Source organism: Apium graveolens, chromosome 11 (assembly GCF_009905375.1).
Source record: "Apium graveolens cultivar Ventura chromosome 11, ASM990537v1, whole genome shotgun sequence".
Lineage (NCBI taxonomy): Eukaryota > Viridiplantae > Streptophyta > Magnoliopsida > Apiales > Apiaceae > Apium > Apium graveolens.
The window spans coordinates 199,290,547-199,317,397 of NC_133657.1; the positions used below are offsets into that span (position 1 = coordinate 199,290,547).

At 32.5% G+C, this 26,851-nt stretch overlaps 2 protein-coding genes and 1 long non-coding RNA gene across 3 annotated transcripts; 2 read left to right on the forward strand and 1 right to left on the reverse strand.

Annotated features, from left to right (window-relative positions):
- Positions 1–144: 144 nt before the first annotated feature.
- LOC141695177 (uncharacterized) lies at positions 145–9,432 on the forward strand. The gene is made up of 3 exons (XR_012564329.1): positions 145–220; positions 1,029–1,426; positions 9,074–9,432. It is a non-coding gene; the product is annotated as an uncharacterized LOC141695177 (long non-coding RNA).
- A 4,747-nt stretch (positions 9,433–14,179) lies between these two features.
- LOC141697118 (protein INCREASED PETAL GROWTH ANISOTROPY 1-like) lies at positions 14,180–18,575 on the forward strand. Its single transcript, XM_074501348.1, has 6 exons — positions 14,180–15,483; positions 16,028–16,159; positions 16,250–16,431; positions 16,528–16,639; positions 18,017–18,151; positions 18,262–18,575. Exons 1-6 carry the CDS (start codon positions 14,344–14,346, stop codon positions 18,385–18,387), a joined length of 1,827 nt encoding a protein of 608 aa, XP_074357449.1. The 5' UTR covers positions 14,180–14,343; the 3' UTR covers positions 18,388–18,575.
- A 615-nt stretch (positions 18,576–19,190) lies between these two features.
- LOC141697119 (protein trichome birefringence-like 38) lies at positions 19,191–22,893 on the reverse strand. The gene is made up of 5 exons (XM_074501349.1): positions 22,446–22,893; positions 21,774–21,945; positions 20,054–20,229; positions 19,811–19,969; positions 19,191–19,714 (listed from the first exon to the last, which is right to left on the reverse strand). The coding sequence occupies exons 1-5, from the start codon at positions 22,724–22,726 to the stop codon at positions 19,423–19,425; spliced, it is 1,080 nt and encodes a 359-aa protein (XP_074357450.1). The 5' UTR covers positions 22,727–22,893; the 3' UTR covers positions 19,191–19,422.
- Between the last annotated feature and the right edge of the window lie 3,958 nt (positions 22,894–26,851).

The window sequence follows — 26,851 nt, forward strand, 5'->3', positions numbered from 1 at the left end:
ATTAATTAACATTTTTAACCATTATACAACTTAATGGTTTATGTTTAACAATTTATAACCATTTATTTTATATACTAAATATAGATGTTCTTCATTATTGAACACTCCTTCTTGAAGAGCTTCTTTTGTATGTCAAACTTATTCCTAAGATATTCAAATTTTCCTTTTGGAAGTGATTCTGTAAAAATGTCAACTAGTTGATCATCTATGTGACAATGAAGTAAGCTCACTTTTCCTTTGCTTTCAGCTTCTCGAATAAAGTGATATTTTATCTTGATGTGTTTTCTTTTTCTATGTTGTACTGGATTCTTTGCAATAGCAATTGCTGATGTGCTATCACAATAAATCTTAGTTGTTGATTGTTGTTTTTCACACAATTCTGATACTACCCTTTTAAGCCATATTACTTGGTTTACCGTAACACATGCTGCAATATACTCTGTTTCAGCTGTAGATTGTGCTACAGTATCTTGTTTTTGGCTTAACCATGAAAATATACCATTTCCGAGTGAAAACACATATCCGGAAGTGCTTTACATATCATCTACTGACCCAGCCCAATCACTATCTGAATATTCTATCAGTTCAGGATTTTTCATAGGTCTAAACCATAATTCATGGTCCAAAGTACCTCTTATATAACACATGACTCTTTTGACAGTCATCATGTGCAGTTGTGTGGGCTTTTGCATAAACCTTGATAGCATACTTGTAGCATTCATTATATCTGGCCATGCTACAGTTAAATATAATAAACTTCCAATTATGCTTCTATAACAATTAACATCTACTTCTCCTGAATCATCATTTTTGCTATATTTTTCATTTTGAGCCAAGGGAGTTGAAATTGGATTACATTTATCCATGTTAGATTTCTTTAAAATGTTAGTCGCATAATTTTTCTGACCGATGAAGATGCCTTCTTTTGTTTGATCAATCTCCATCCGTAGAAAGTAATTCATTATGCCTAGATCTGTCTTCTCAAATATTTTCATCATTTGTTCATTGAAGTTTTTGATCATTGTCAGGTTACTTCCAATAACAATGAGATCATCGACATAAAGGGAAAGAACTAATAGATCAGGTTCTTCCACTTTGATGTATAGAGTAGCTTCATTTGGACTTTTCTTAAATTGTTGTTGATGAAAATATTTGTCAATTTGACTGTACCATGCTCGTGAAGCTTGCTTAAGCCCATACAACGCCTTCTTTAATCGTAACATTTTGTCCTCCTTTCCTTTTATTATGAATCCTGGTGGTTGCTCTACGTAGATTTCTTCTTCCAGGAATCCATTTAGGAATGCATTTTTTACATCGAGCTGGTAAATTTTCCATTTTCGTTGTGCGGCAAGAGCAAGTATTGTTCTGATTATGTCCTGTCTTGAAACAAGCGCCAAAGTTTCATTATAATCTACTCCAAATTATTGTGAGTAGCCTTTCAAGACTAGTCTTACTTTGTATTTTTGAACTGAACCATATGGATTTTGCTTAATTTTTTTAGACCCACTTCACGCTAATAATGTCCTTGTGTGGTGGTTTATCATCTAACACCCATGCCTGGTTCTTTTCAATCATAGATATTTCTTCTTTCATTGAAGTTCTTCATTCTTTGTGATGAGCTGTCTGTTCATAATTATTCGGTTCATCTGAGGTAAAATAACAGAATTGAACTTGTTCAGGATCTAAATTAGGTATTCTCAAAGTATTTTCGTATAAATCTGACAGCCTTCGAGTTTTTGTAGGTGGTGAATATGAAAAACTATCAAACTCATATCTTGGCGAGTCTGAGTTATTTGAGCTACTATCAGACTCCTCCCGAAAATGTTCTTCATGTTGTCCAACCATTATCGGTATTGGTTCCGGATTGAATGTTTCTATGATAACATATTTTATGTTGATGTCGTTCTGCTCCCAATCCCAAGAAGCATTTTCATCAAATACGACATCTCTACTGACTTGTAATTTGTTGTTTTGTGGATTATAAACCCAGTATCCCTTGGATTGTGAACTGTATCCAAGGAGGATTTCTTTGTCGACTTTATCTTCCAATTTATGTTGTTTTTCAATTGGTACATAGATGTAACATACACATTCAAATATTCTCAAGTGACTCACAGTCGGTCTACGCCCAGACCATAATTGAAGAGGCGTTCTATTATAAACAGCCTTTGTAGGTAACTAATTCTAAAGATATATTGTTGTGTAGACAGCTCCCGCCCATAATTTATTCGACAAATCTTTGTCTTTCAGCATTGATCTTGCCATCTCCATCACGAATCTATTTTTTCTTTCACACACACCATTTTGTTGTGGTGTATATGGAACAGTCATTTGGTGATTTATTCCTTTCACTTCACAAAATTCTTTAAATTTTGATGAGGTATACTCAGTCCCGTTGTCGCTCCTTAAATACTTGATTTGACGTACACTTTTCTTTTCAACTTGGCTCTTGAATTTGTTAAAAACTTTAAATACCTCCGATTTTACTTTCAGGAAGTATACCCAAGTCATTGGAGAGTAATGGTCAATAAAGAGAATAAAGTACTTGCTATTGTCAAGTGGGGGCGTTCTCATTGGACCGCACACATCTGTGTGTACCAATTCTAATTTCTTGGATGCTCTCCATGCTTGTCCAATAGGAAATGGCTTTCGAGACATTTTTCCCAACTGTCATCCTTCACATACACCTGTAGTTTCTGGAATCACAGAAAGTCCCTTAACCATATATTTGTTAGAAAATAGCTTCAAGCTTTGTATATTACTATGCCTAAAATGCTTGTGCCACAACCATGTTAGCTAATTTTCTTGAGCATGTGCATTGACGTTTCTTGTATTTTGTACTGTCATTGAATGGAAAAATATTTTGTTGCATTTTTATGCAAGCAATGTTATTTCTTTTGGATAATAGATATCACAGGTGTCTCTTTCAAAATGAATTGAATATCCATTTTGCATCATTTGAGGAACATTGATTAAATTTTGATCCGGACTAGGGACATAGAGAACGTCTTTAATTTGTCTTTCTCCTTTCTTTGTTTGAATAGAGACGGTACCTTTACCTTCAGATTTCATCATTGTTCCATTGTCTATTCTCACTAGAACTTTAGTAGGGAGTCTATTTTGATGAAAACATGAGAGTGTTTGGTCATATGATTTGTACAACCACTATCAATAAGCCAAGCGTCCTTCTGATTTGTTGCATTTTGACATGCATAAAATAATTTGTTCTCATCCCCCATTATTTCTGATATACTTGCTTGTTGATTTTTGACTCTACAGTCCTCCTCGGTATGGTTGAATTTTTTACAATAAGTACATTGAGGTTTTCCCTTAAATTAAAAATTCTTTACAGAATGATTTGTTTTCTTGCAAACCGAACATGGAGACATTTTTGCTTTTCTCTCAGATTATTTGATGTTGCTAATAATGCATCTTCTAGGTGCTCCTCATTTTCTATTTTGCTTGAAGGATGAAGCTTTGTGCCTTGATTGAAAAGCTCCTTCACCTGATGTTTCACTTCTTCGTGACATCTTATCTTCGTGAATTTGCAAAGATGCAATCAACTCTGATATGCTTAACTGTGTGAGATCCTTTGATTCTTCAATCAAAGTCACAGCTATATCAAATTTTTCAGATAAGGTAACCGACATTTTCCCAACAACTCTTTGGTCGGTTATATTTTCACTGTGTGATTTTAATTCATTTACCAATTTAATTACCCGAGAAGAGTAATCTTTAACGATTTCTCCATCGTTCATTTTCAAGTTCTCGAATTCACGTCTTAAGGACTAAAGCTTTATGGCTGTTGTTTTCTCATTTCCTTGGAATTCTGCTTTCAAAATGTCACAAGCTTCTTTTGGAGAAGTAGCATTCATTATTCTGGGAAATATTATATATGTAACCGCAACATGTATTTTAGTTAATGCCTCTGCATTTTTTTACGTCCAATCAACTTGTGAAGATGTTTGTGTGCTGAATAATGAATGCTACTTCTGCAAAAGAAGCGTGAGATATTTTGAAAGCAGAATTCCAAGAAAATGAGAAAACAACGGTCATGAAGCTTCCGTCCTGAAGATGTGAATTCGAAAACTTGAAAATGAAAGATGGGGAAATTTTTAAAGATTACTCATCTCGGGTAATTAAATTGGTGAACGAATTAAAATCACACGGTGAATATAACCGACCAAAAAATTGTTGAGAAAATGTTGGTTACCTTATCTGAAAAATTTGATATAGTTGTGACTGTGATTGAAGAATCAAAGGATCTCACACAGTTAAGCATATCAGAGTTGATTGCATCTTTGTAAATTCACGAAGATAGGATGTCACAAAAAAGTGAAACATCTAGTGAAAGAGCTTTTCAATCAAGGCACAAAGATTCATCCTTCAAGCAAAATAGAAAAAGAGGAGCACCTAGAAGATGCATTATTAGCAACGTCAAATAATCTGAGAGAAAAGCAAAAACTTCTCCCTGTTCGGTTTGCAAGAAAACAAATCATGCTGAAAAGAATTATTGATTTAAGAGAAAACCTCAATGCACTTATTGTAAAAAATTTCAACCATACCGAGGAGGACTGTAGAGTCAAAAATCAACAAGCAAGTATATAAAAACAATGGGGGATAAGAAGAAATTATTTTATGCATGTCAAAATGCAAAAAATCAGAAAGACGCTTGGCTTATTGATAATGGTTGTACAAATCATATGACCAACCACTCTCATGTTTTCATCAAAATAGACTCTTCTATTAAAGTTCCAGTGAGAATGGGAGAGCAATGGTGAAATATGAAGGTAAAGGTACCGTCTCTACTCAAACAAAGAAAGGAGAAAGATAAATTAAAGACGTTCTCTATGTCCCTAGTCTGGATCAAAATTTACTCAGTGTTCCTCAAATGATGCAAATGGATATTCATTCAATTTAAAAGAGATATTTGTGATATCTATAATCCAAAAGGAAATAACATTGCTTGCCTAAAAATGCAACAAAATATTTTCCCATTCAATGACAGTACAAAATACAATAAAAGTCAATGCATGCTCAAGAAAATGAGCTAACATGGTTGCGGCACAAGCGTTTTGGGCATAGTAATATACAAAGCTTGAAGCTACATTCTAACAAAATATGGTTAAGGGATTTCTTGTGATTCCATATAAGTGTATGTGAAGGATGTCAGTTGGGAAAAATGTCTTGAAAGCCATTTCCTATTGGACAAGCATGGAGAGCATCCAAGAAATTAGAATTTGTACACACAAATGTGTGTGGTCCAATGAGAACGCCCTCACTTGACAATAGCAAGTACTTCATTCTCTTTATTGATGATTATTCTCGAATGACTTGGGTATACTTCCTGAAAGAAAAATCGGAGGTATTTAAAGTTTTTAACAAATTCAAGAGCCAAGTCGAAAAGGAAAGTGGACGTCAAATCAAGTGCTTAAGGAGCGACAATGTGATTGGGTACATCTTATCAAAATTTAAAAAAAATTGTGAAGTGGAAGGAATAAATCGCACAATGATTGTTCCATATACACCAACAAAATGGTGTGTGTGAAAGGAAAAATAGAACCGTGATGGAGATGGTAAGATCAATGCTGAAAGACAAAGGTTTGCCGAATAAAATATGGGCGGAAGTTATCGTTATATCAGTATATATTCAGAATCGATTACCCATAAAAGTTGTTTATAATAAGAAGCCTCTTCAATTAGGGTCTGGGCATAGACCGTCTGTGAGTCACTTGAGAATATTTGGATGTGTATATTACATCTATGTACCAAGTGAAAAACGACATAAATTAGAAGATAAAACCGATAAAGGAATCTTCCTTGGCTACAATTCACAGTCCAATGGATATCGGGTTTATAATCTGTAAAACAAAAAATTACAAGTCAGTAGAGATATTGTATTTGATGAGAATGCTTCTTGGGATTGGGAGCACGACGACATCAATAAAAAATATGTTATCACGAAAACATTTAATCAGGAATCAATACCGACAGTGGTTGGACAACATGAACAACATTTTCAGGAGGAGTCTGATAGTAGCTCAAATAACTCAGACTCACCAAGATATGAGTATGACAGTTTTTCAGATTCACCACCTACAAAAAATCAAATACTGTAAGATTTATACAAAAATACTGTGAGAGTGCCTGATTTAGATCCTGAACAAGTTCAATTATTTTATTTTGCCTCAGATGTACCAAATAATTATGAGCAGGCAGCTCATCACAAAGAATGGAGAACTGCAATGATAGAAGCATAATTGGAAGTTTATTATATTTAACTGCAGTATGACCATATATAATGTATGCTACAAGTATGCTATCAAGGATTATGCAAAAGCTAAAGAGTCGTGTGTTATATACGAGGTACTTTGGACCATGAATTATGGTTTAGACCTATGGAAAATCCTGAACTGATAGAATATTCAGATAGTGATTGGGTTGGGTCAGTAGATGATATGTAAAGCACTTTCGGATATGTGTTTTCACTCGGGAATGGTATATTTTCATGGTTAAGCCAAAAACAAGATATTGTAGCACAATCTACAGCTGAAGCAAAGTATATTGTAGCATGTGTTGCGGTAAACCCAACAATATGGCTTAGAAGGATACTATCAGAATTGGGTGAAAAACAACAATCAACAACTAAGATTTATTGTGATAGCAAATCAGCAATTGCTATTGCAAAGAACCGAGTACAACATAGAGAAACAAAACATATCAAGATAAAGTATCATTTATTCGAGAAGTTGAAAGCAAAGGAAAAGTGAGTTTAGTTCATTGTCATATAGATGATTAACTAACTGACATTTTTACAAAATCACTTCGAAAAGGAAAATTTGAATATCTGAGGAATAAGCTTGGCATACAGAAGAAGTTTTTCAAGGAGAAGTGTTCAATAATGAAGAACATCTATATATAGTAAATAAAATATATGATTATAAATTGTTAAACATAAACCATTTAGTTGTACAATGGTTAAAATGTTAATTAATAATTATCATTAAAAATTAACGGTGTTTATCTGTAATAGACATAAATTTTCGTTTGTGAAAGTTTTGTGAAAAAATCATTCGGAGAGACAGGCTACTTGGGAATTAGAAGAATTTATTCTTGAAAAATATCCGCATTTATTCAATCCAGGTAGGACTATTTAGTTTCGTTGATTTCGGGGACGGAATCCCATTTTAAGGGGGTATATATGTAATATACATAAATTTTAGATAATAATAATAATAATAATAATAATAGGTGATGAATTTGATTTAAGTTAGAATAAGAATTATAAAAGAATTTGTTTGAGTTAATAATAATTAGATTAGAATAAGGAGTCTTTGTAAAATTATAAATATCCAGCACCCCTGTTAAAACAAACACATACATTAATATTAAAACCCTAGAGTAAGGGCTGCGCGAAGAAGCGGCTACGGAGGGTGAGGCGGAACAGAGCAAGTCTAAGGATAACGGAGAAAGTAAAGGTGCAAAATAAAACAGGTAATCATATAATTAGATGTTTTATTATTAGTTAATATAGTTAGTTGATCGAGGTGTATACATGACTACGTGGAACCTAATTGATCACCAGGAGTGCAATTTAAGGTAATAAAATTTATTAACTCTAGTGAAACAATGTCAGTGGGAGTGTAGTCTTCTTTGAGATGAGCCATCTCCCTGGTTTTGTGATACCAACATCAAACCAAGTGTTTTTTTTATATTTTAGTTTTGTTATATTATGCACGTATGCTACATTCTAAATTTTATGATTTTACATTATATATGTTTTGTTTCGCTAATGATCGATAAAGTGAAAGAGTATTATGAGTTATTTTTTATTATGACAACAATATAATTATATTAATTTATTATTTGCCTTTATTTATAAACTCATGCAAATAGACTTTTATATATTAATTTGATTAGTGCTTTTTAACATTTTTTTTAGGTGACAAACTAATACTAATATGTCATAAGTGTATATCCTGGAAGAGGAGAATTTTGGTTTTTTTTTTTTTTTATTATTAAATTTATTTTACTAGAGCTATATTCTGACAATAGTATTTATGTTAATATTATAATACACATGTGGCCATGTTTGTGAATCAGCTTGTGGTACAAAGCAAGTCAGGAGCTGACGCATTACTAGTATTTACTATTCATTGCTAGTATTTATTTTATTAATATATGTCATATTTGTTAGTATAAAATTAATGTCATTGTCTAGAGGCTGATGGTGACCGTAATAAAAAAAAGTGAATGAATTGTTAACAATCAATTATAATTTTGTTATTAGATTCGGGAGGGGGACTTTAGCAGATCGTTGTGAATTTTCGTGAGTGTTTGAGTTGTTATTTGAGGTACGGATTTTGTCCCCTTTTATTCTGCGCTACTTCTCTTAGATATTATATATATATGATTCGTTTCGTTCTATCTTCTGTTTGTTCCGTTAAAAATTCTTTTAACCTCCTTGACTTCCGAAAATTGTTTTAAAATGGATTTGCAAAATTATAAATATTTGTTTACTTCTGTTTTGAAATATTATTTATGACACCCTCTCTTTCGGAAATCTGAATTACTCGTATCAGGTGATTTTAAATTTGCGAGAATATTTTATTTTGAACCCTTAGTGATTTAGGGTATACCGAGTTAACCAGCTGTAGGGGTACTACAACCATGTCATTGCATCACCAGTGACATGACACTTCCGTGACAGTGTGATTGGTCACGGCGTATCCTTCTGTTAGCTCTTGGGAGGAGTTTTTGCGCATTTGATATTTGTTCAGGATACGTGGGTGCACCCAGAGTTTGATTTGTGATTTGATTTATGATGACGTTGTATATGCCGTATACGTTATCCATTTTGTTGCACACATTAGGTACCCTATGATGTGTGTATTTGTATCTGTTCTGATCTCGGTATGAAATATCCTAGCCCTCGTTGTTTCAGCCTTACTTATTTTTAAAATTATTGTTTAATTATAAATTGCTGATTATTTATTTCTGATATCTTGTTATATAAATTGTATTCCAAATCCGTATTGGGCGTTTGGCTCATACCGTATTCTTTTTCTGTCAGGTGCTTAGGGGGATCTGGGACTGTATGAATTGAGAGCTCCCTTTATTTCGTTCTTAGGATTTCAGACTTCTATCATTATTTAGACTTAATTACTTATTAGAAATTTCAGCATTTATATATTTAGTTTAGACATTTTGGAGATTTTAGACTGTTTAATTATTGTTAGAAATATATTAGTGCTCTGTTTGCAGGTTTATGGATTTTAAGTAATATTTCCCTTCATTTTTTCTATTTTAAGAAGGGGGTGTATAACATCTTGCTAATTTTGTATATCGGCCTGTAAGTATAAATAGATCGATTGATATTATTATAATTAAGTTGAAGAGATATATTATTATAGATATATTTATTCTCTTTTATCTTCTCTGCACTATTGGCATATTTATCTCAAATTTAGTCTAGGGGGACATGTAAAAAGGCTGGCAGCTAAAAGAAGAAACAAACTAGCTGAAAACAACAAAAGGAATACTGCAGTTTCAATACATAAGAGTTCAACTAAATCGACCCTACACCATAATGATGGCTCTGAAATTATTATTCACTGATTTATAAACCAACAAAGCTGTGTGACAAAGATATACACGTTCCCACCAACATGCAGACACTCTACTAATCTACTTCCCTTAGATATGCTAACTCTTTTGTATACATGCTACTCAATTCTGAGTTCTGCCCCCCCCCCTGATTTTTACCACCCCTTCCTGCATCATAATTCATGCATGTGAACTAATTAAGAACACAAGAGTCGACCTTAACACGAAAGCATGGCCGGAACCCAGAGGAAACGAACCTAGGCTGAAGTCCCTATGGAGCGAGAAATTTTAATAGAGATTGTTTTTAATCCTGATTTTTACCTCTTGCTCCCGAATTTTGAAAAGGAATGAGAGCAGGTAGAGGGGAAGTTCGTGCTCCCAGGTTTAAAAAGAATGAAAATAAGCGGTAATGAATGTAAATTTGACAAATTTTCACTCCAAAAATGAGATGAAAATACTTTACATTTTTATCACTTGTTTCATTTCCTTTATAAAACTCAGAGCAATGCCTTAGTTAATTTGTCCAAACACTTACTATTACAGCTCGTAGATCAAATCAAGCATACTCAGTATATCTCACTCGAGCTGGGATACAAGGACGATGAGATTTGACCCGAAATCTTATATTATTCGATTTTTATTCTAACGAAATCATTTGTTGAGCTATCTAGGTAAGGAGTGTTGGAGTGTATAGTTGACATACTCTAAGAGGGAGATGTATATAAGGAAAATGGTTTGGTTGTTGCAGAAGAATAAGTATTGTATGCATGAGAGTAGTATACAATAACTGATGCTAGGTTGGCCTTGCATGTGTTTTACAACTCCATCTGCATACGAAAGAAATGTTGGTCCACTGCTACAAGGATAAGTTTGTCTTGATCTAGAATGTGTGTTTAAGTATGTAGTGCAATATACATTGCTCCTTTCATTACCTAGGAGGCTAGGGCCATTGTTCATTTATAAGCTCACAACCATCCCTACCTTCCAATTGATACATTCATTCATTTCACTTTTATCTCAATAGCAGTTGTGTGTAATCGGAACGAGCCACCATAGCGGTATAAATTATAACGGTTTTTCTGTAATGTGGGCATACAATAAATACAATCGTCTATAATTTTAATTTGTTTTGATCGACTAATACTTTTTAATAATGACTTTGATTGACGAACATTTTTTAATAATGATAAATCCCGCATTCACAACAACTATATCAATCGAAATATTTCAAACTTATAAATTTTACTATTTAGCACGTGCCCACGAACACACATCACACATCAGACAAATTATAAAGAGATCCTGAAAATTGGACATGTAATCTATGGTAAAGCCTTTATTTTTTTAGGTAATTTTGTAATTAGGTAGTAAAAACAACATTCTTAGCCTTCATTGATTACGAATAAAATCAAAAAAGGCGGATGAATCGTATTCCCTCCGTCCCAAAATGTTTTTCACATTTTGACTTTTTGTATAGTTGATTGTAAGCGATTGACTACTAATTTACGTCTAATCAGTAATCTATAAGATCAAATATAGTAATGAGTGATTTTGTTGGATTCGTATTTATAAATACTTTAATATAATAAAATTTTTATATTTAATATTAATACAAAATTAAAGATATTAACAATAAAAAATATGTATTGATAAACGTGTATAAAACAAATAGGAAACGTTTTGAATAATGGATGTAGTAAGTGTTACTCACATTCTACTAGTAGTCACATAGCAGTTGGAGCATGTGCACAAGTGCATTGTATTGCGTGCTCAAACGGTGGTGTGGTAAGTTTATTGTGAATGTTGCTTTCTGTTTATTTTCTTGCCACATTTGGTGTACTTTTGTCAAAAATAGATATGAGGAATAAATAGGTCACAGGACTACAGCAGCAGAGGCAACTGCATATTTTATTACTTACCAACACTTTTTCTTATCTTTCGTTCATTTTTAAAAATTTTACTAAATATTGTTTTTTAAGTTTGCCAGTGGTTTTATTATTTTTTCAAAATGTTTATAAAAATACGGCATGCAAGCAAAACTAACGAGAAATGCAATTTTTTTATGTTTTATAAATATAACTGAATTTTTTTACTACATTCGAGATTGTGTGTGATTGTATTTAAGATTATATCGAATTGCAAAACCGTACTTATATTGTTCTTCTTTAGTAAAATTGCTCTTTTTAATATGTTAAATTTGAATTCATATTATTATTTAATGTTAACTAATTTTTTTTAGAAATATACAGTTAAATAAATCAGTTAATGTAAAAATAAAAAATGGTTAAACTAAAATTATTCTTTAACTCTCATGCCACAAATATATATTAAGTACATGATTTAAAACACAAATAACATATTGATATATTATTATTGAAGTGTGCGTGCTAATAGTTAGGCTATAGTTCAATTCATATTAACAATATTTAATTAAATATAATAAATAAACAAATAAATTTATAATTTCACGTCGATAAAATATCTCACTAATTTTATATAAATTCATAGGCAAATTTGCAAATTTACATCAATAAAAATATCTCATTTTTACCCATTTGTGTTATTATATATAAAAGAGATCATTTTAAAAATATGAATATTTATATATCGCGTCTAAAAACTAAAGTAGCTCACTAATTGCAAATTTGACTCAATATGATCATCAATTAACTTAATTTGATTATTTCGATAAAGTCAAAAACTAAAATTACCCAAAATTGAGAAATGGTAATGTAGGATGGTAGAGCTCGTTTTGGCTTTGGGTTTCAATATATTTACTAAGTAGTAGATATTGTTAATTTTTATATTATAAAATTTTTATTATTTTTGGAAAATTTTGAAATTTAAAAAAATTGGATGGAACAACCCAAAAAAGAAAAATATAAAGAAATAGTTGGGACAGAGGGAGTAGAATTTTATATTTGGTTCACGGAATTATGATGAAATCTGATTTTGATTCACCCTACTTGAGTTATTTTTGAGATTTTGAAGATTAAAAATGAGAATATATCATAATTTCGTGAGACAAATAATAAATTTTAATAACCATGTTGAAGTTCTTCCGTAAGTATTTTTCGATTTTGACTAATTTTAGTTGTCGACTTTAACTAAATAATTAAATTAATTTAATTGATAATTATTTTGAATCAAATTTACAGTAAATAACCTACTTAAATTTTTTTAACGTAATTAATTATCTACTTAATATTTAACCCATAAAACTTTTTTATCTTCCAAAGTGTGAGCTTTGAGAGAAAACTTTGAAACTTGTCAAAAAGAAAAAGATATAAACATTGAGGAAAATGTTTGAGAAAAAGATATAGAAAAACATCTGATGATGATACCCTGGTCAAAGCAGAAGTCTTTTCACAGTCAACTTATACAAATAATCTTTACATTTCAAAACAACCAAACCGCTAAAACTATAAACAAAAGAGCCTCACGACTCACGAGAGACATTTAATACTCCTCCAACTAAAACAACCACCACTGCCTGCCTTGCACACTGTTCTAAAAATCTCCGATTTTTTAAAAAATTCCTGATTAATACTTAAAAAATATTTGGCTGATCTATTTTTTGAAATCCGATTAATATTTATAAAATATTTTTGAATTATATATTTCATAATAAATAAGGTAAATATATTAAATATTTTTAAAATATTTAAATATATCCGATTTTTGTTCCGATTAATCTCTAATCGGTACCTAAACCGATTAGTGCCGATTAACCATGCTGCCTAGCAGTAAATCCAGTAGTAGAAGCTGTTAGTAATTAAATAATTAATTACTCACATGACACAGTTATCGAGTTTAATCCAGTAAAGAGCCGACCGTTGGAAGCACTTTTCTACTTTCTTTAAATAACCTTGTTTTAGTATTCACTCTTTAATTCTTCTCACCATATTTCTTCTTTTAAAGTTGGTTGTGTAGATTTGTTGTTTTAAATATCTTGTTTTGCACTCAATGTTAAAGATTTTGTTTAATAAATACAAATCTATTATGATTTTTACAACGTTCTAAATTTACAGAATTCAAACTTACAGATATAGTTAGTTTTGAAAATACAAAAAATAACAAAATTTGCAATTCAAATTATTGCATTTATTGTTTTTAATCTACAAGTATCTACCAACGGCATGCTTGAAATCCAAGTGCAACCAAAATATATTTCAAAATCATAAAGGGAAAGTAAAAAATATTTTAATTAAATTTTTATTTGCATTTTTTATACCGCTACACTTGAGAAATATACACACAAATCTAGAGTATACAAACAAACTAAATTAAACCGATAGTATACAAAATATTTTAATTAAACTTTTATTTACATTTTTCAAAATTTTGCATTTTTTACGGAAATAATTTTTACGGGAAAATAATTAAAGTTCAACATTCTTTAATAAATTACATTTAAAATTTCAAACGGTAATTTTTTTTACATAAATATTAAACATGCATTGAACTTAATAATCAAAGTACATTTATTAAATTATCTAATTATGGATATAGTAAGATTTGAAATAGGATCCGAGGGAAACAAAAAACAAAACAAAGAAAAAAGTGACCGTTCCTCGAAATCTGTGCTTATTTGATCACTCACTCTCTCGAACTATTCAGACAAACAACTAAACCAACTCAACTTCATCTCTCATCCTATCTCCATTCTAAGTACAATAAAATTTCAAACACAAACACAGGCTTAAAGTTGTGTCTTTCTAAGTTGTTGCAGCAACAATGGTTGCTGGTAAAGTGAAAGCAGCCATAGGCTTAACAAAATCTCAACCAAATCCACCACCTTCACCTACACCATCGCCTAGTTCGGGGAAGGTTCAAAAAGGCGCGTCATTCTCACGCTCTTTTGGCGGATATTTTCCCCGATCCTCCGCGCAAGTGCAGCCTCGACCTCCGGATGTGAATGAGCTGATCCGGTTGGTCGAGGACTTGCGCGAGAGGGAATCGAGGTTAAAAACCGAGCTGCTCGAGAACAAGCTTTTAAAAGAGTCGGTTTCTATTTTACCAGTTTTGGAAGGGGAAATTACGAAAAAAGATTTCGAGATTGAGGTGAAAAATAAAAGGATGAATTTATTGGAGAGCGAGAACGAGCGGTTGCGACGGGAAGTGGAGAACTTGCGTTGCAAGTTATCGCAACAAACGGAGGAAAATGAGGAAAATATTAAAAATTTAGTTGATCAGGTTTCGGCATTGAAAAAAGCCGCACAATTCTCCGAAGAGATGACAATGTCGCAACGATTTCAATCGAGCGGGGCGAAAAATTTGAGAAAAAGTGCGTCGCTTCTTGAAAATTATAATTTTAATAAAAATGAAATTGAAGTACAAAAATCGAAAGACAGAGCTGCACAATTCTCCGAAGAGATGACAGAGGTACCGGAAATAGTATCCGTTACCGCGAGATCTCGTGTTCCGAGAGTTCCAAAACCTCCTCCCAAACCTGCACTAATAATTCCGCAAACTAATATTACTTCTAGTACTTTATTATCGCCTTCATCGTCGAGCTCATCATCTTCTGGATCGCTTTCGGGGTCTGCAGATAGTGCATTGAGTGAAATGTTAGTGATTAAGGCACCTGCATCTACACCTCCACCGCCACCACCACCGCCAATTAGGCCTGTTTTTAAGGTGCCTACTAAGTCTGCACCTGCACCGCCTCCTCCACCACCACCGCCAATGAAAGGAGCGAAGAATGGGGCTCAGAAGGTGAGGAGAGTCCCGGAAGTTGTCGAGTTTTATCATTCTTTAATGCGGAGAGATTCGAGGAGAGATTCCGGTAATGGGGCGGCGGCTGAAGTGGCAGCGACGGCCAATGCAAGGGATATGATTGGGGAGATTGAGAACCGGTCCACACATTTGCTTGCTGTAAGTTTCTTTTTTTTTTACTGCTTTTGTTTTATTTTTTTTACTGCATTATGGTTTGTGAAATGGACTAGACTTTGATGTTAGGTAAAATCTTTATTGGTACCCCTATAGATAATAAGACAGTGTTTAGATTTGAAAATCTTGATGGGGTAAAGCACAAGTTGTGGATTTTACTCAAGAGAAAAAGCTGGTGATTTTGACATTTCACTGATACATTATTGATATGATTCCTGAAAATAATTAAAAAAAATCTTGGGGCTAAGATTTGGGTAAAAGATTTTACTATTGAAAAGATGTGTGAATCTTTTTAATTTTGTGTTTTTTTTAAATTATGTTTGAATTTGATTTATGGGATTTAAGTTTCTTAAGTGCACATAGATTAGTGATTTTTAATATGTAATTTGCATGTTTTTCGATGCATTAGATTTTTAAGGATACGGGTGGGGGAATCGGGGATGGTTGAATATTGAAATTTAGGCCTTATCTTGCATTAAGAGCAGTTTTGCCACTCTTGATTAACATGTTTCTGTTTTTCTAATTACAGATTAAGACAGATGTGGAGACACAAGGTGATTTCATTAGGTTCTTGATCAAAGAAGTTGAGAATGCTGCTTTTACTGATATTCAGGATGTTGTGCCTTTTGTGAAATGGCTTGATGATGAGCTATCTTACTTGGTAACCTCTTTTGACTTAAACTAATGAATACACCAATTATAATGGTTTTAAGACTTGAATTTTATTATTGAGAATGATTTTTGTTGGCAGGTTGATGAGAGAGCAGTGCTTAAGCATTTTGAATGGCCGGAGCAGAAAGCTGATACGCTTAGAGAAGCAGCATTTGGGTTTTCTGATCTAAAGAAGCTGGAATCTGAGGTGTCCTCTTTTAGAGATGATCCTCGACAACATTGTGCTCCAGCCCTTAAGAAAATGCAAGCCTTATTTGAAAAGTATGTTCACATGTTTCTAGAATGGTTGTTGTTATTTGACTTGGTGCGTGATAATCGTCTAATTTGTACTAACCTAGTGGATGGTTCTGCTTGCAGATTAGAGCATGGAGTCTACAACCTGTCGAGAATGAGAGAATCAGCTGCAAATCGATATAAAGGATTTCAAATTCCAATGGACTGGATGATGGATACTGGTTATGTTACACAGGTATATACTCTAACTATCTAGATTGATTTAAAATTAAAACACAATTACTATTACGATACATTTTATCCTCTTTATGGTCCCTCTTCCCAATTGTTGCCTTCAAATGTGAATACTGCATACAAGATTAGCAGGTAAAATCCACAAAGTTTATGGCTGTGTTATGTCTCATTAAGGCGAGGAGAAAATTAAAATCTCAAGCCTTTAATATGTCTCAATAAAATGAGACGATAGTTAAGTAATCGACATAATCACTTGTAACTGGAAATTGTAGTGCCATGAGTAGACCAATAATATGGCACGAGGCGTGGAGCCAACAAATTGGAATTTCATGAAGCCCACCTACCCTAGCTGTCACGGGGAGCCCTTGTGTTCATGTTAATACACAGAGGTGGTTTATTAGGTGGTCCTGTGAGGTGAATCATAATTGAGAAATCTCAGAAAAAGTTATAAAGAATTTTGAATGAGTTTACCATAGTAGGTGATTACTATATTAATTTCTTAATGCCAAACATATGTAAAATGTTTCCTGATCTATTTTGTCGATAGCTGGGATTATAAAGTTTGGGTCTTTAAATTGTTTGTCTTCATTACTTTCAATATCGAGGTGAGTAAATTTAGGTTTAGATCCTCAGGGTTGACCTCCTTTATCCATTTACATGGATCTAAGTAGTATGCTGCTAATGTTAAATAAAAGAATAGCCCACATATGTAACATGGGCCTGTGTATGTCTGAGAGTCGTATAAATAAACAGGATTGGGTAACTTAACCTAAATCCTAATCAATTCAATTATTCGGAAGTAGGTTTAAGAGGATAAGGTAGGTCAGAACAAAATATAACAGCATCTCCATGAATTTTCTTTTCCTTTTGCCTTGATTCCTTGAACTCCAGTAAAGGGATTGAAGGCGATACTGCTAGAAAATTTCCTTTGGTTCTGTGAAATTTATTATATTTGGATGGTTAGATGGATGAGCAGAACTGAAGAGTTCAGAAATTCTTAAACTTCATTTTTGAAATGTAGCAAATTTAGACTCTCTGAAACACTGCAGTAATTTAAAATTGCAGATCTTTATGAAGCACCAACATTCTATAAGTTGCTTAGAAATGAAGCCCTTAATGCCACACCAACATTCCATAATCAATCTGTCATGCTTCATAATATCTCAACTAATAAACCTTACTGATAGAAATATGAAGATTGCAGTCACAAAGGGACAATATGCAGAAAATTTGGTCCCACTTAATTAAATACAAATACCATGATATTATTGGTCTTTATGTTGTGTCATCATGTTTTTATGTATATGCTTTGTTCGATTAATAATGTTTGACATTTTAAGAAACAATGTCTAATAATTGCATATATTGATGGTTCCAGATTAAGCTAGCTTCTGTGAAATTAGCCATGAAGTACATGAGAAGAGTGTCTGCAGAGCTTGAAAATGTTGACGGTGGCCCTGAAGAAGAAGAATTGATTGTTCAAGGCGTAAGATTTGCCTTCCGTGTACATCAGGTAAATGGCTTTTTCCGAACATGTCTTACTGTTCTTGCATTGTACACTCGTTATTCGAGTTGATTATGGTTTGTTGCTGATGTTTTTTTCTTTTTCTGGAATTTTTGCAGTTTGCGGGTGGTTTTGATGCAGAAACAATGAGGGCTTTCGAGGAGCTGAGGGATAAAGCAAGATCATGCCATATACAGTGCCAAAGCCAACAGCAAAAATATACATGTAGGTCTACAGCTTGCTAAAGAATCTGCAGCATACTCAGCTTCAGTAGCCACCACATTTTGTTGTAAAGATAGACATATTTAATAAAAACTTGTACAAATGATAACTGCCATTAGGCATGTTATTTCCTAAAGTAGATTAACAATCGAAAATTTGGGATGCAACTAATTTCTTAAAGCAACATATAATAGGGTTTATTCATTTTGAATGGTATTGATTCAACTAAGATCAATCTAGGAAACCCTCACATCCTCCAAAATTCCCTAGATGTCGTCGAGTAAGTGCAATATGTTTTCTTCTTGGTATCTCAGTTGTCGGATAATCTTGATGCTCGGTGATATCCAAATTGTGATCTCGCTGAATTACGAAATGCTTTGCTAGGTAGATAATTTTGTAAAAGTATTTTCTCAGAAATGCTCAACTTTCAATGCCCAAAAAGTAGTGCAGTCTTTGGAAGAGCAGGCAGGAATCTGTCTACTTGATTTCCTCCGGCCAAAAACCATGACCTGATCTCGTGCATTTTCTATAAATTACTAGATTTCTTGGTAAACCGGGAGGGGGAGTGATTCACATTCCGTCTTGAGGGGTGAGGGAAACGAGCCTTGCCATAAGCTATCAAAGAATCATCGTTATAATGTATTGATGTCGCGGAAGACTAACATGCTCAATCTAATGTATTTGATGCCGCTGGTGAATGAACTGAAGAATGCTACATAGTAAGTGTAGCTAATGTTACTTGCTAACTATCAAGGTCCTGCTTGATGTGTCTCTCTTCTAAAAGCATTCAAAGAAACTTGCACAAACCAGCATCACCAAAACAAACTTAGAAATCATATTCTGTTCTTATTTCATTTCTAAGCAATTAAATTTGCTTGATCAGTAACTTTACAGTTGATTCTTCTATCCCTATTCTGCCGCAGCAGCCATAAGCAATTACTTATCTTCCAGACCAATAATTACACAATTGATAGTGGTATATTGAAACATATAAAATTTTGATAATAAAAAGGAAACTGAACAATCTATACTTTTGTTTCATATATCTGTCTGTATGTTCACATTACCAGAGCTGCATATAGAAGTTGATTCCAGGTATCAGGCAATCCAGGAAGGCACCAGTGGCTGCAATCAACTCCAGAATGACCACCACTATAAGCCGATGGATGACCATCTTTCCTTAGCTGGGAAAGTGTCGTGATGTCGAGTAGGTAAACTTTTTTCTTCATTGAATTCAGTACTTTCTTCAAAATAAGAGACTCTGCAGGTTCACCTGCCGGATATGTTGAACCTGTTAGTGGCCCTAGCTCCCCGTAGCAACTCTTTGAAGCTGAACTCCATTCCTTACCCCTGTAGTTGCATGATTTTCATTATGTTACTCATCCGGTGATGTAGCATATGTATGATCTAATGGTATGTAATTCAATAGTTTTGGAAAACACTTACTGATAATGTGTTGGAGAAATCCCTTGAAAGAAAACTTTAGTTTTGGAGGGGTCAACATTCTGATCAACCCATCTAGCCCATGTGCTTAGTCCTTTGTAAAATGCTGTTAAACGGTCCATGTCTTTTTTCACGGTATTTCCATCTTGGATATAGTCCCATCTGAAATGGAAATCCGCATAATTATCTTGCTCAAGAAACTTATAGTAGAATCTGAACATACAAAAATGAGGTCATGAATATTACGGTTGAGAATTTCCTGTGTGAGTCCACCAGTGCCAGGTGTTGAATATAAGCATATCTGCATCTCTCCAAGCATTTCCTCCCATAATTGAATCCAATTTCAAAACAGTCCCAATACTTTCTCGCACCATGTCTACCAAGTAAACTGAATGATATAGCAGTATTGATACTCCATAGTCCTGCATATTGTGCAGTGATGAATATAAGATCAAGGGACAATACTTGTCAATAGGACCTTTGTTTATACGAAATACAGAATTTCATGAGTTGTAAGCTGTTCATATATGAATAAACTATGCGCATTTTTAACATCTCATGCACATTACCGAAGCTAAATGCATTTGTTAATGCAAAAGTTAATGTAAGAAGATGATTCGTTGATAGCCTAGTGACAAGACTCGTTCACCCTCTCCTAGTTTCGGAAGGTAATGGATTCAAATTCTCCCGACCTCCCATGTACTAAAATATCTAATGCAGTAGAAAATCTTTAATATGCCAAAAAGGGAAGGGGATATATGCAACCAATTGTTGTTCACATTACTGAGTCCAACATAAGCAACCCTAAAGAAGTTGCAATGTACATGAAGTTCAAGATGCAGCCACCTAAATAAAAGAACTTTTTCATATTGTTGGTTAGATAGAGAGCCTTCAAGTTTCAGATGACATCTAATGTTATAAATGTGATAGTTGAACAATAACATTCTTAGACACATGATTTGGAGTACATATATACTTGGTGGATATCACATCTTTTCCAGAACTGTTTAGAGTTAGTTGTTCACTAACATGCTTTTTGGCTTTTGTTATACAATGACAACTAATCATAGCCTACTAATTCTGACAATTAGTTATATAAGTCTAAGATCTATAGACAAAACTAAAGTAGTAACTTCAAGTCATTCTTTACTATCAGTTGTTTTTTTGTTGCTAAATTTTTACTATCATTTTGCAACAAGTATATGAGCAGCTTCTAGGAAAAATGTAATGATAGGACTACAGGAGAAAGATAAGGTGAGAAAAAACAGATTAAGACATATTAATTTCAGTTTCAAGTTGTCATGTAACAGTCATGTTCAAGAATGTTCAGTCAAAGAAACTTAAGCTTTACATCCAGATGATGATCATAAGAACCTTCTGTTACTAACTGAATTGAAAAGTAGGGAGTGTATGATAATTGTATAGGAAAATGACAGTTTCTTCAATATTCTTTGCAAATAATTTAGGTTAATTGCTTTGTAAGGTATGATTATGTATTAGATGTGTACACTAATCACATTATGGCAACTAATATCACAATTTAAGCTTCATTGATGATATATTTGTAGTCTTTTTCAAGTTTAATCACTACAACTCCGAAAGTGAGTGGTAGTCTCATTCTCAAACAGCCTGTTTGCAGATGTTCCTGAATTTTGTTGGATTACAACATCGAGAGAAAATTTTGTTACTTTACACGACATGCTCATTTGTTTTCCGATCTAATTTAAACTCAGGAGCCACCGAGTAAATTTTGGGAAAATGTTTTTGGGCAAGAAAAACAAAAACATGTGTTCATCAAAAGGAGTATTGGAATCAACAAAAGAAAGTGCAGAAAACAGGAAATAAAAACAAAAAAAAAACAAAACCATCTCAAAAGAAAGAAACTGACAGTTTCTTGCTACAAGTAACAACAAACAATAAAGAATAAGACAGTAACTGAAAGGAAAACATAACACACTTTACTAACCTCAAAGGTCACTGATGAAATTAAGTTTGTTCTAACATAGTTGGTTCTTGAATTTGGCACCCACTCATGAACCATACAACACAAAGATAGCCACTCGTTCAAACTCAGTGAGTCACCCACAAACATTATCTTCTTTCCACTCCATCTCTTCAGAAAATCCAATCCATTAAACCTGTACATTTTATGTCAAGCTTCTATTCATATCACTTTGCATATTTAGAATCTTTACTTCTATAGCCAAAATATACATAAAACACACTCAAACACCTTCTTATGTAAAGTTCTCATTAAATGGTACCCAAAATGGAAAATTCTTGCACAAAATCCACATACTCAAGTAGTCTAACACACCACACACACACAATCTACTAAATTACCAAAATCTCACATAAAAACATAGTGAAACACCATAGTAACACAATCGGTGGCGGAACCAGAATTTCAAAATATGCAGTAATAACACAAAAACACACACACAACACATAGTAACACAATCAGTGGCGGAACCAGAATTACGAAATATACAGTAATAACACAAAAAAACACACACAACACATAGTAACACAATCAGGGGCGGAACCAGAATTACGAAATATACAGTAATAACACAAAAACACACATAAAATATATTATTAAAACACCATAAAAACACACACAGAGATAGAAACATACCTGGGCAAATTACAAGAATCAGGTTGCCAAGAGTACTTGAGATATTCTCTATCAGGGCGGCCATATTTAATGCAATCAAATTCAGGGTCAATAAAAGGACAACTTGAAGATTGATAAAGAGGGTAAGAAGAATCAACAACCCAATGTCCTTGAAACAAATTGCATGTCAATTTCTTACCTCTCAAACTAGTCTTATTATACACACTCTGTTCTGTTCTCACAACAAGAATAAGAAACAGAGTCAATAATATCAACAAAGCTAAGTTGTAACAGTTTCCCATTCTGCTCTAAAAGGTGCATGTAAAGACAGAGGACCCCTGCATAAAAGTTTTGTAACACCCTCACCTCTTATTTATACACACCAGCAGCCAGCTAAGCACCCTCACATATTAATATAAATGTACATGCAACATATATGTATAGGCAGTGGAAACCTAAACTCCTAATGACCCAAAACTCACATATTTAATAACATGACGTTTATTTCTTGTCGTTTCAGGTTCGGGTTCAATTTTTGTTCACCTGAAATTTTTTAGAATATATGCTTAAATAAAAGGCACACAAGCCTAGTAATAACATACCAGTATGGAAATTTATGTTAATTATTCGTATCAACTGAAATTTCGAATTTTAACAAAGAAATTTCTGGTTCCGCAACTGCGAGTATAATTTAGGGGAGTGGGATGGTAAATAAAACATGGAATGTGATGTTTTATGTGAGGGAGGTGAGTGCATGTGTGTGTAGTGACATGACAGAGTTGTGAACTTGTGAATGTAGCAGACTGATAGTCTTTGTTGGGAGTAAAGAAATGGTAAAGAGTGACATGCAATCTTGGATTATTCTACCTTGTTCTTGCTGTCTTGCTGGCAAGTCACGGAGAGCAAATGTGAATGTGTAACATGAATGAATGTGTACGTTTCACTTCCACAAATCATGCACCTCTCAAACAAATTTCTTTAATCTTGAAATTCTATGAGGATTTAGGAAGACAATATGTGCCATGTGACTTGAACCCTAAATGTATTTAAATGATTTTAATAATCATGAAATCTTAGACATTTAATTATTTAATTTTATTGTGATATTCAAAATTTGACATCGTAATACGATTAATCTAGAAGAATTCGACAGTACTATGCATCCTTGAACGCTTTTAATAATCGTGACATTTTAGACATTTAATTACATAGTGATAAATAAATTTTAATATTTAATATCTTAATACGATTAGTCTAAAAGAATTACACCGTAATATCATACTTACGTTCGAGGACGGATCCGCTAACTTTAATGATGAAGAAAAGATAACAATAACTTAAATGTTTGAAAGATCGATTTGAAACTCTAAATATAAGGATCCTGAGGTAGACCTAAAATATTTTTTGAGATAGTTATTAAGTTAAGCGTATCATATCTAAGACAGTAATTCACCCCAGGATCCATGTACTCTTTATGCAATAGATCTCAAGTTACTGAAATCAATTCACCTCTAGTCTAGTAGTAGCATTTTGCAAAGCATCTTCGAAATGCACCCAAAAAAACACAAAGCAGCTTGAAGAGTTTTAACTCTGAATCGGCGCCCGTGGTTGAGAATCGAACATTAATTCTCCCGCCAGGCTAAACTCTGATATCATGTTCAGTAATCAGTTCATCTAAAATTTTTAAGGTGTCAGAGGAAGGTCCCAATAGAATCATATATTTAACATTATCAAAGGCAAAAAAGAAAAGAATGATAAAATGTTCATAATATATGCTTGTTAAAGTACTGGGCATAGGACCATATCATAGCCAAAGCAGCCTTCATTGACTACCTATATATCCTGCTGGGGACAGTTCTAAGATGTTGTAATAATCTTATCATTTTAGACAAGTTGTGTGAGCTATATATTAATGTTATAATCTTAAATTATGAAAGACTCATTTGAAAAACAATCCAGTGTTTCAGCTGGTAGCCTCTATCTTCTTGTTCCTTCACTTGCAAACCACACAACTCACAATTGCAAAATCCGGTGCAGAAATGGTCACATGATTAAAACTCCAAGTTAATCGTATTATTATATTTATTTATTTATTTATTGATGGCACACATACACGTCATGGATCGAACTCTTGATTTCCCGTAAGTAATTACAAGAGTTCAATCACTGCAACAACACTTCGTTGCCGCAAAGAATTACAAGAGCTCAATCATCTATACTATTATATTAAAAATGAAATATTAAAATTTTGGTTTTTGATCATTGATCACTTAATCTAGAGCGGTCAGATCAAATTGATGAAAACCGTTAGATATAATTTTAAAAATTATTATTCAAGTTAAATGAGATCGAATTTTACAAGTAACATATTATTAAATTTATAATATATAATGATAAAAACGACAAGTTATATCTGATATATTATTATATCTCTTTTTAACTTATATCGACTCAATCAATTATTCGGTATATTTAAATACAACATTCTCTATACCGTTTATCATATATACTATAGCAAATCATCTGTCCAATCAATTAATTGGAACGCTAAGCCATAATACATTTGCGTATACATGAACCTAATATTTTTATATGTTTGTAATTTCGTATAAACATAAAAGAAAAAGAATTGGTCCTACACACTAGGATATGATTCAATTAGGGCACTAATAATACAACTTGTTAGCAAATTGATGTCTACTTCTATTTTGGAGTTTCTTAATTACATATTCGTAATTAGGTGATATGATCATCTCTCATAACTTTAATTGATAAGATTCTTGACCATATTAAAGATGGATTTATAATTGGTTTAGTCAAATAACTAACAACTTTTGTTAAAGCTTATTGGAAATGAAAGTGTCAAGAACCTATAATCACATCAATACGACAACCCATTACTCATTAATTATTTTGTAATTAATTCTTTTGATAACTCAAACATGTTGAGACTACGAAATATTTTATTTTAAAGATTAATTAATTTTGATTAATATTTGAAAATTATTTATTAACTGAATTACTAGTGGAAGCAATTGGTATTGAAGTGTATAAAATCACAATCAAATATGGATTAAGTATTGGACTAGAGAGCAAGTCCAACAATGTTCTAAACTAAAATTTAAGATATTTGATATAAGTGAGTGCTATTACAATATTTTAGTAATATCTTAAAACACTTCGATGTCTTATTTTTAAGATATCACTATGCATGTCCTATCTCATTATATTAATAAAAAAATAAATTCCCTCTTTTTTAACGTGTCTCTTCTCCCTCGCCTTTTCTCTTGTCTCAAATTATAATTCAAATATATTACTATTTTAATAATAAAACATAATTATAAGGTATAATATTGGATTTAATATACAAAACTTATATCTTAAATTGTTAGAATATATTTTTTCTTTATAATATACATAATATTAATTTGGACATTGTTGAACTTATTCTGATACTCATGTCAACTATTCCGAAGGTCGTGAGATATTTGGAGGAGTTGTGATAAATAAAAGATTAAGAACCCATAAAAATGTAAAAGACACATGTATGAAATTATTAAAAATATATTATAAAAATAACTCCAACACAAGTTAAGTATTACGCAAAAATTGATGGAATATATCTACTATATCTCGAAATTATGACATACTAAAAGTCTAAAACTGATGTCATGACTCATGCGCAAAGCTTATTGCACAGCTTAATTGACGATTCGAGTTAGGAGAATTATATTACCGACAAAATAGAAAAAAAAATTATATCATGTTAGTATTATATTCAGTAACCAGTTAATTTAAAAGTTTAAGATATTATCTATTATCTATAAGCCTGAATGTACTCTTTAACATGTCACAAATCCAGACCAAGCACTCTTCATGGACAAAATCGGTACAACAGATTTTAGATTTTTATAAATATTGTTAAACAGTACTTTCTTCGTCCTTCCAAATCCTTTATTGTAACAGTCCGCACTTCCGGACTATTAATTCTAAACCAAAACTAATTTAAAATACAATTTATTAATCAAAAAAATCTATTACAAATTCTAAATCAAAACTAATTTAAAATACAATTTATTAATCAAAAAAATCTATTACAAAGGTGATTATTACAAAAGCGCAGCTAACGGAAGCCCAAAAGTCAATCAACTTCAAATTCTAAGTCCTCGAACTTGAATTCTATCCAACTTGAACTCTTAAACGAACCTGAAATTGCAAGTAATGAGCTATACAGCCCAACAAGTACAAATTGACTAATTATTTAACCGGAAAACATTGGGTGTTTTAATAAAACGATTTTTCTCAAAACAATAATAATTTTGTAAAATATTTTCTAAAATAAATCCAACCAAAAATTTTATATTTTAAAAATTCAGAATTTAAAACAGAACAGAGCATATTTTATAACAGATTAGAACATAACGAAA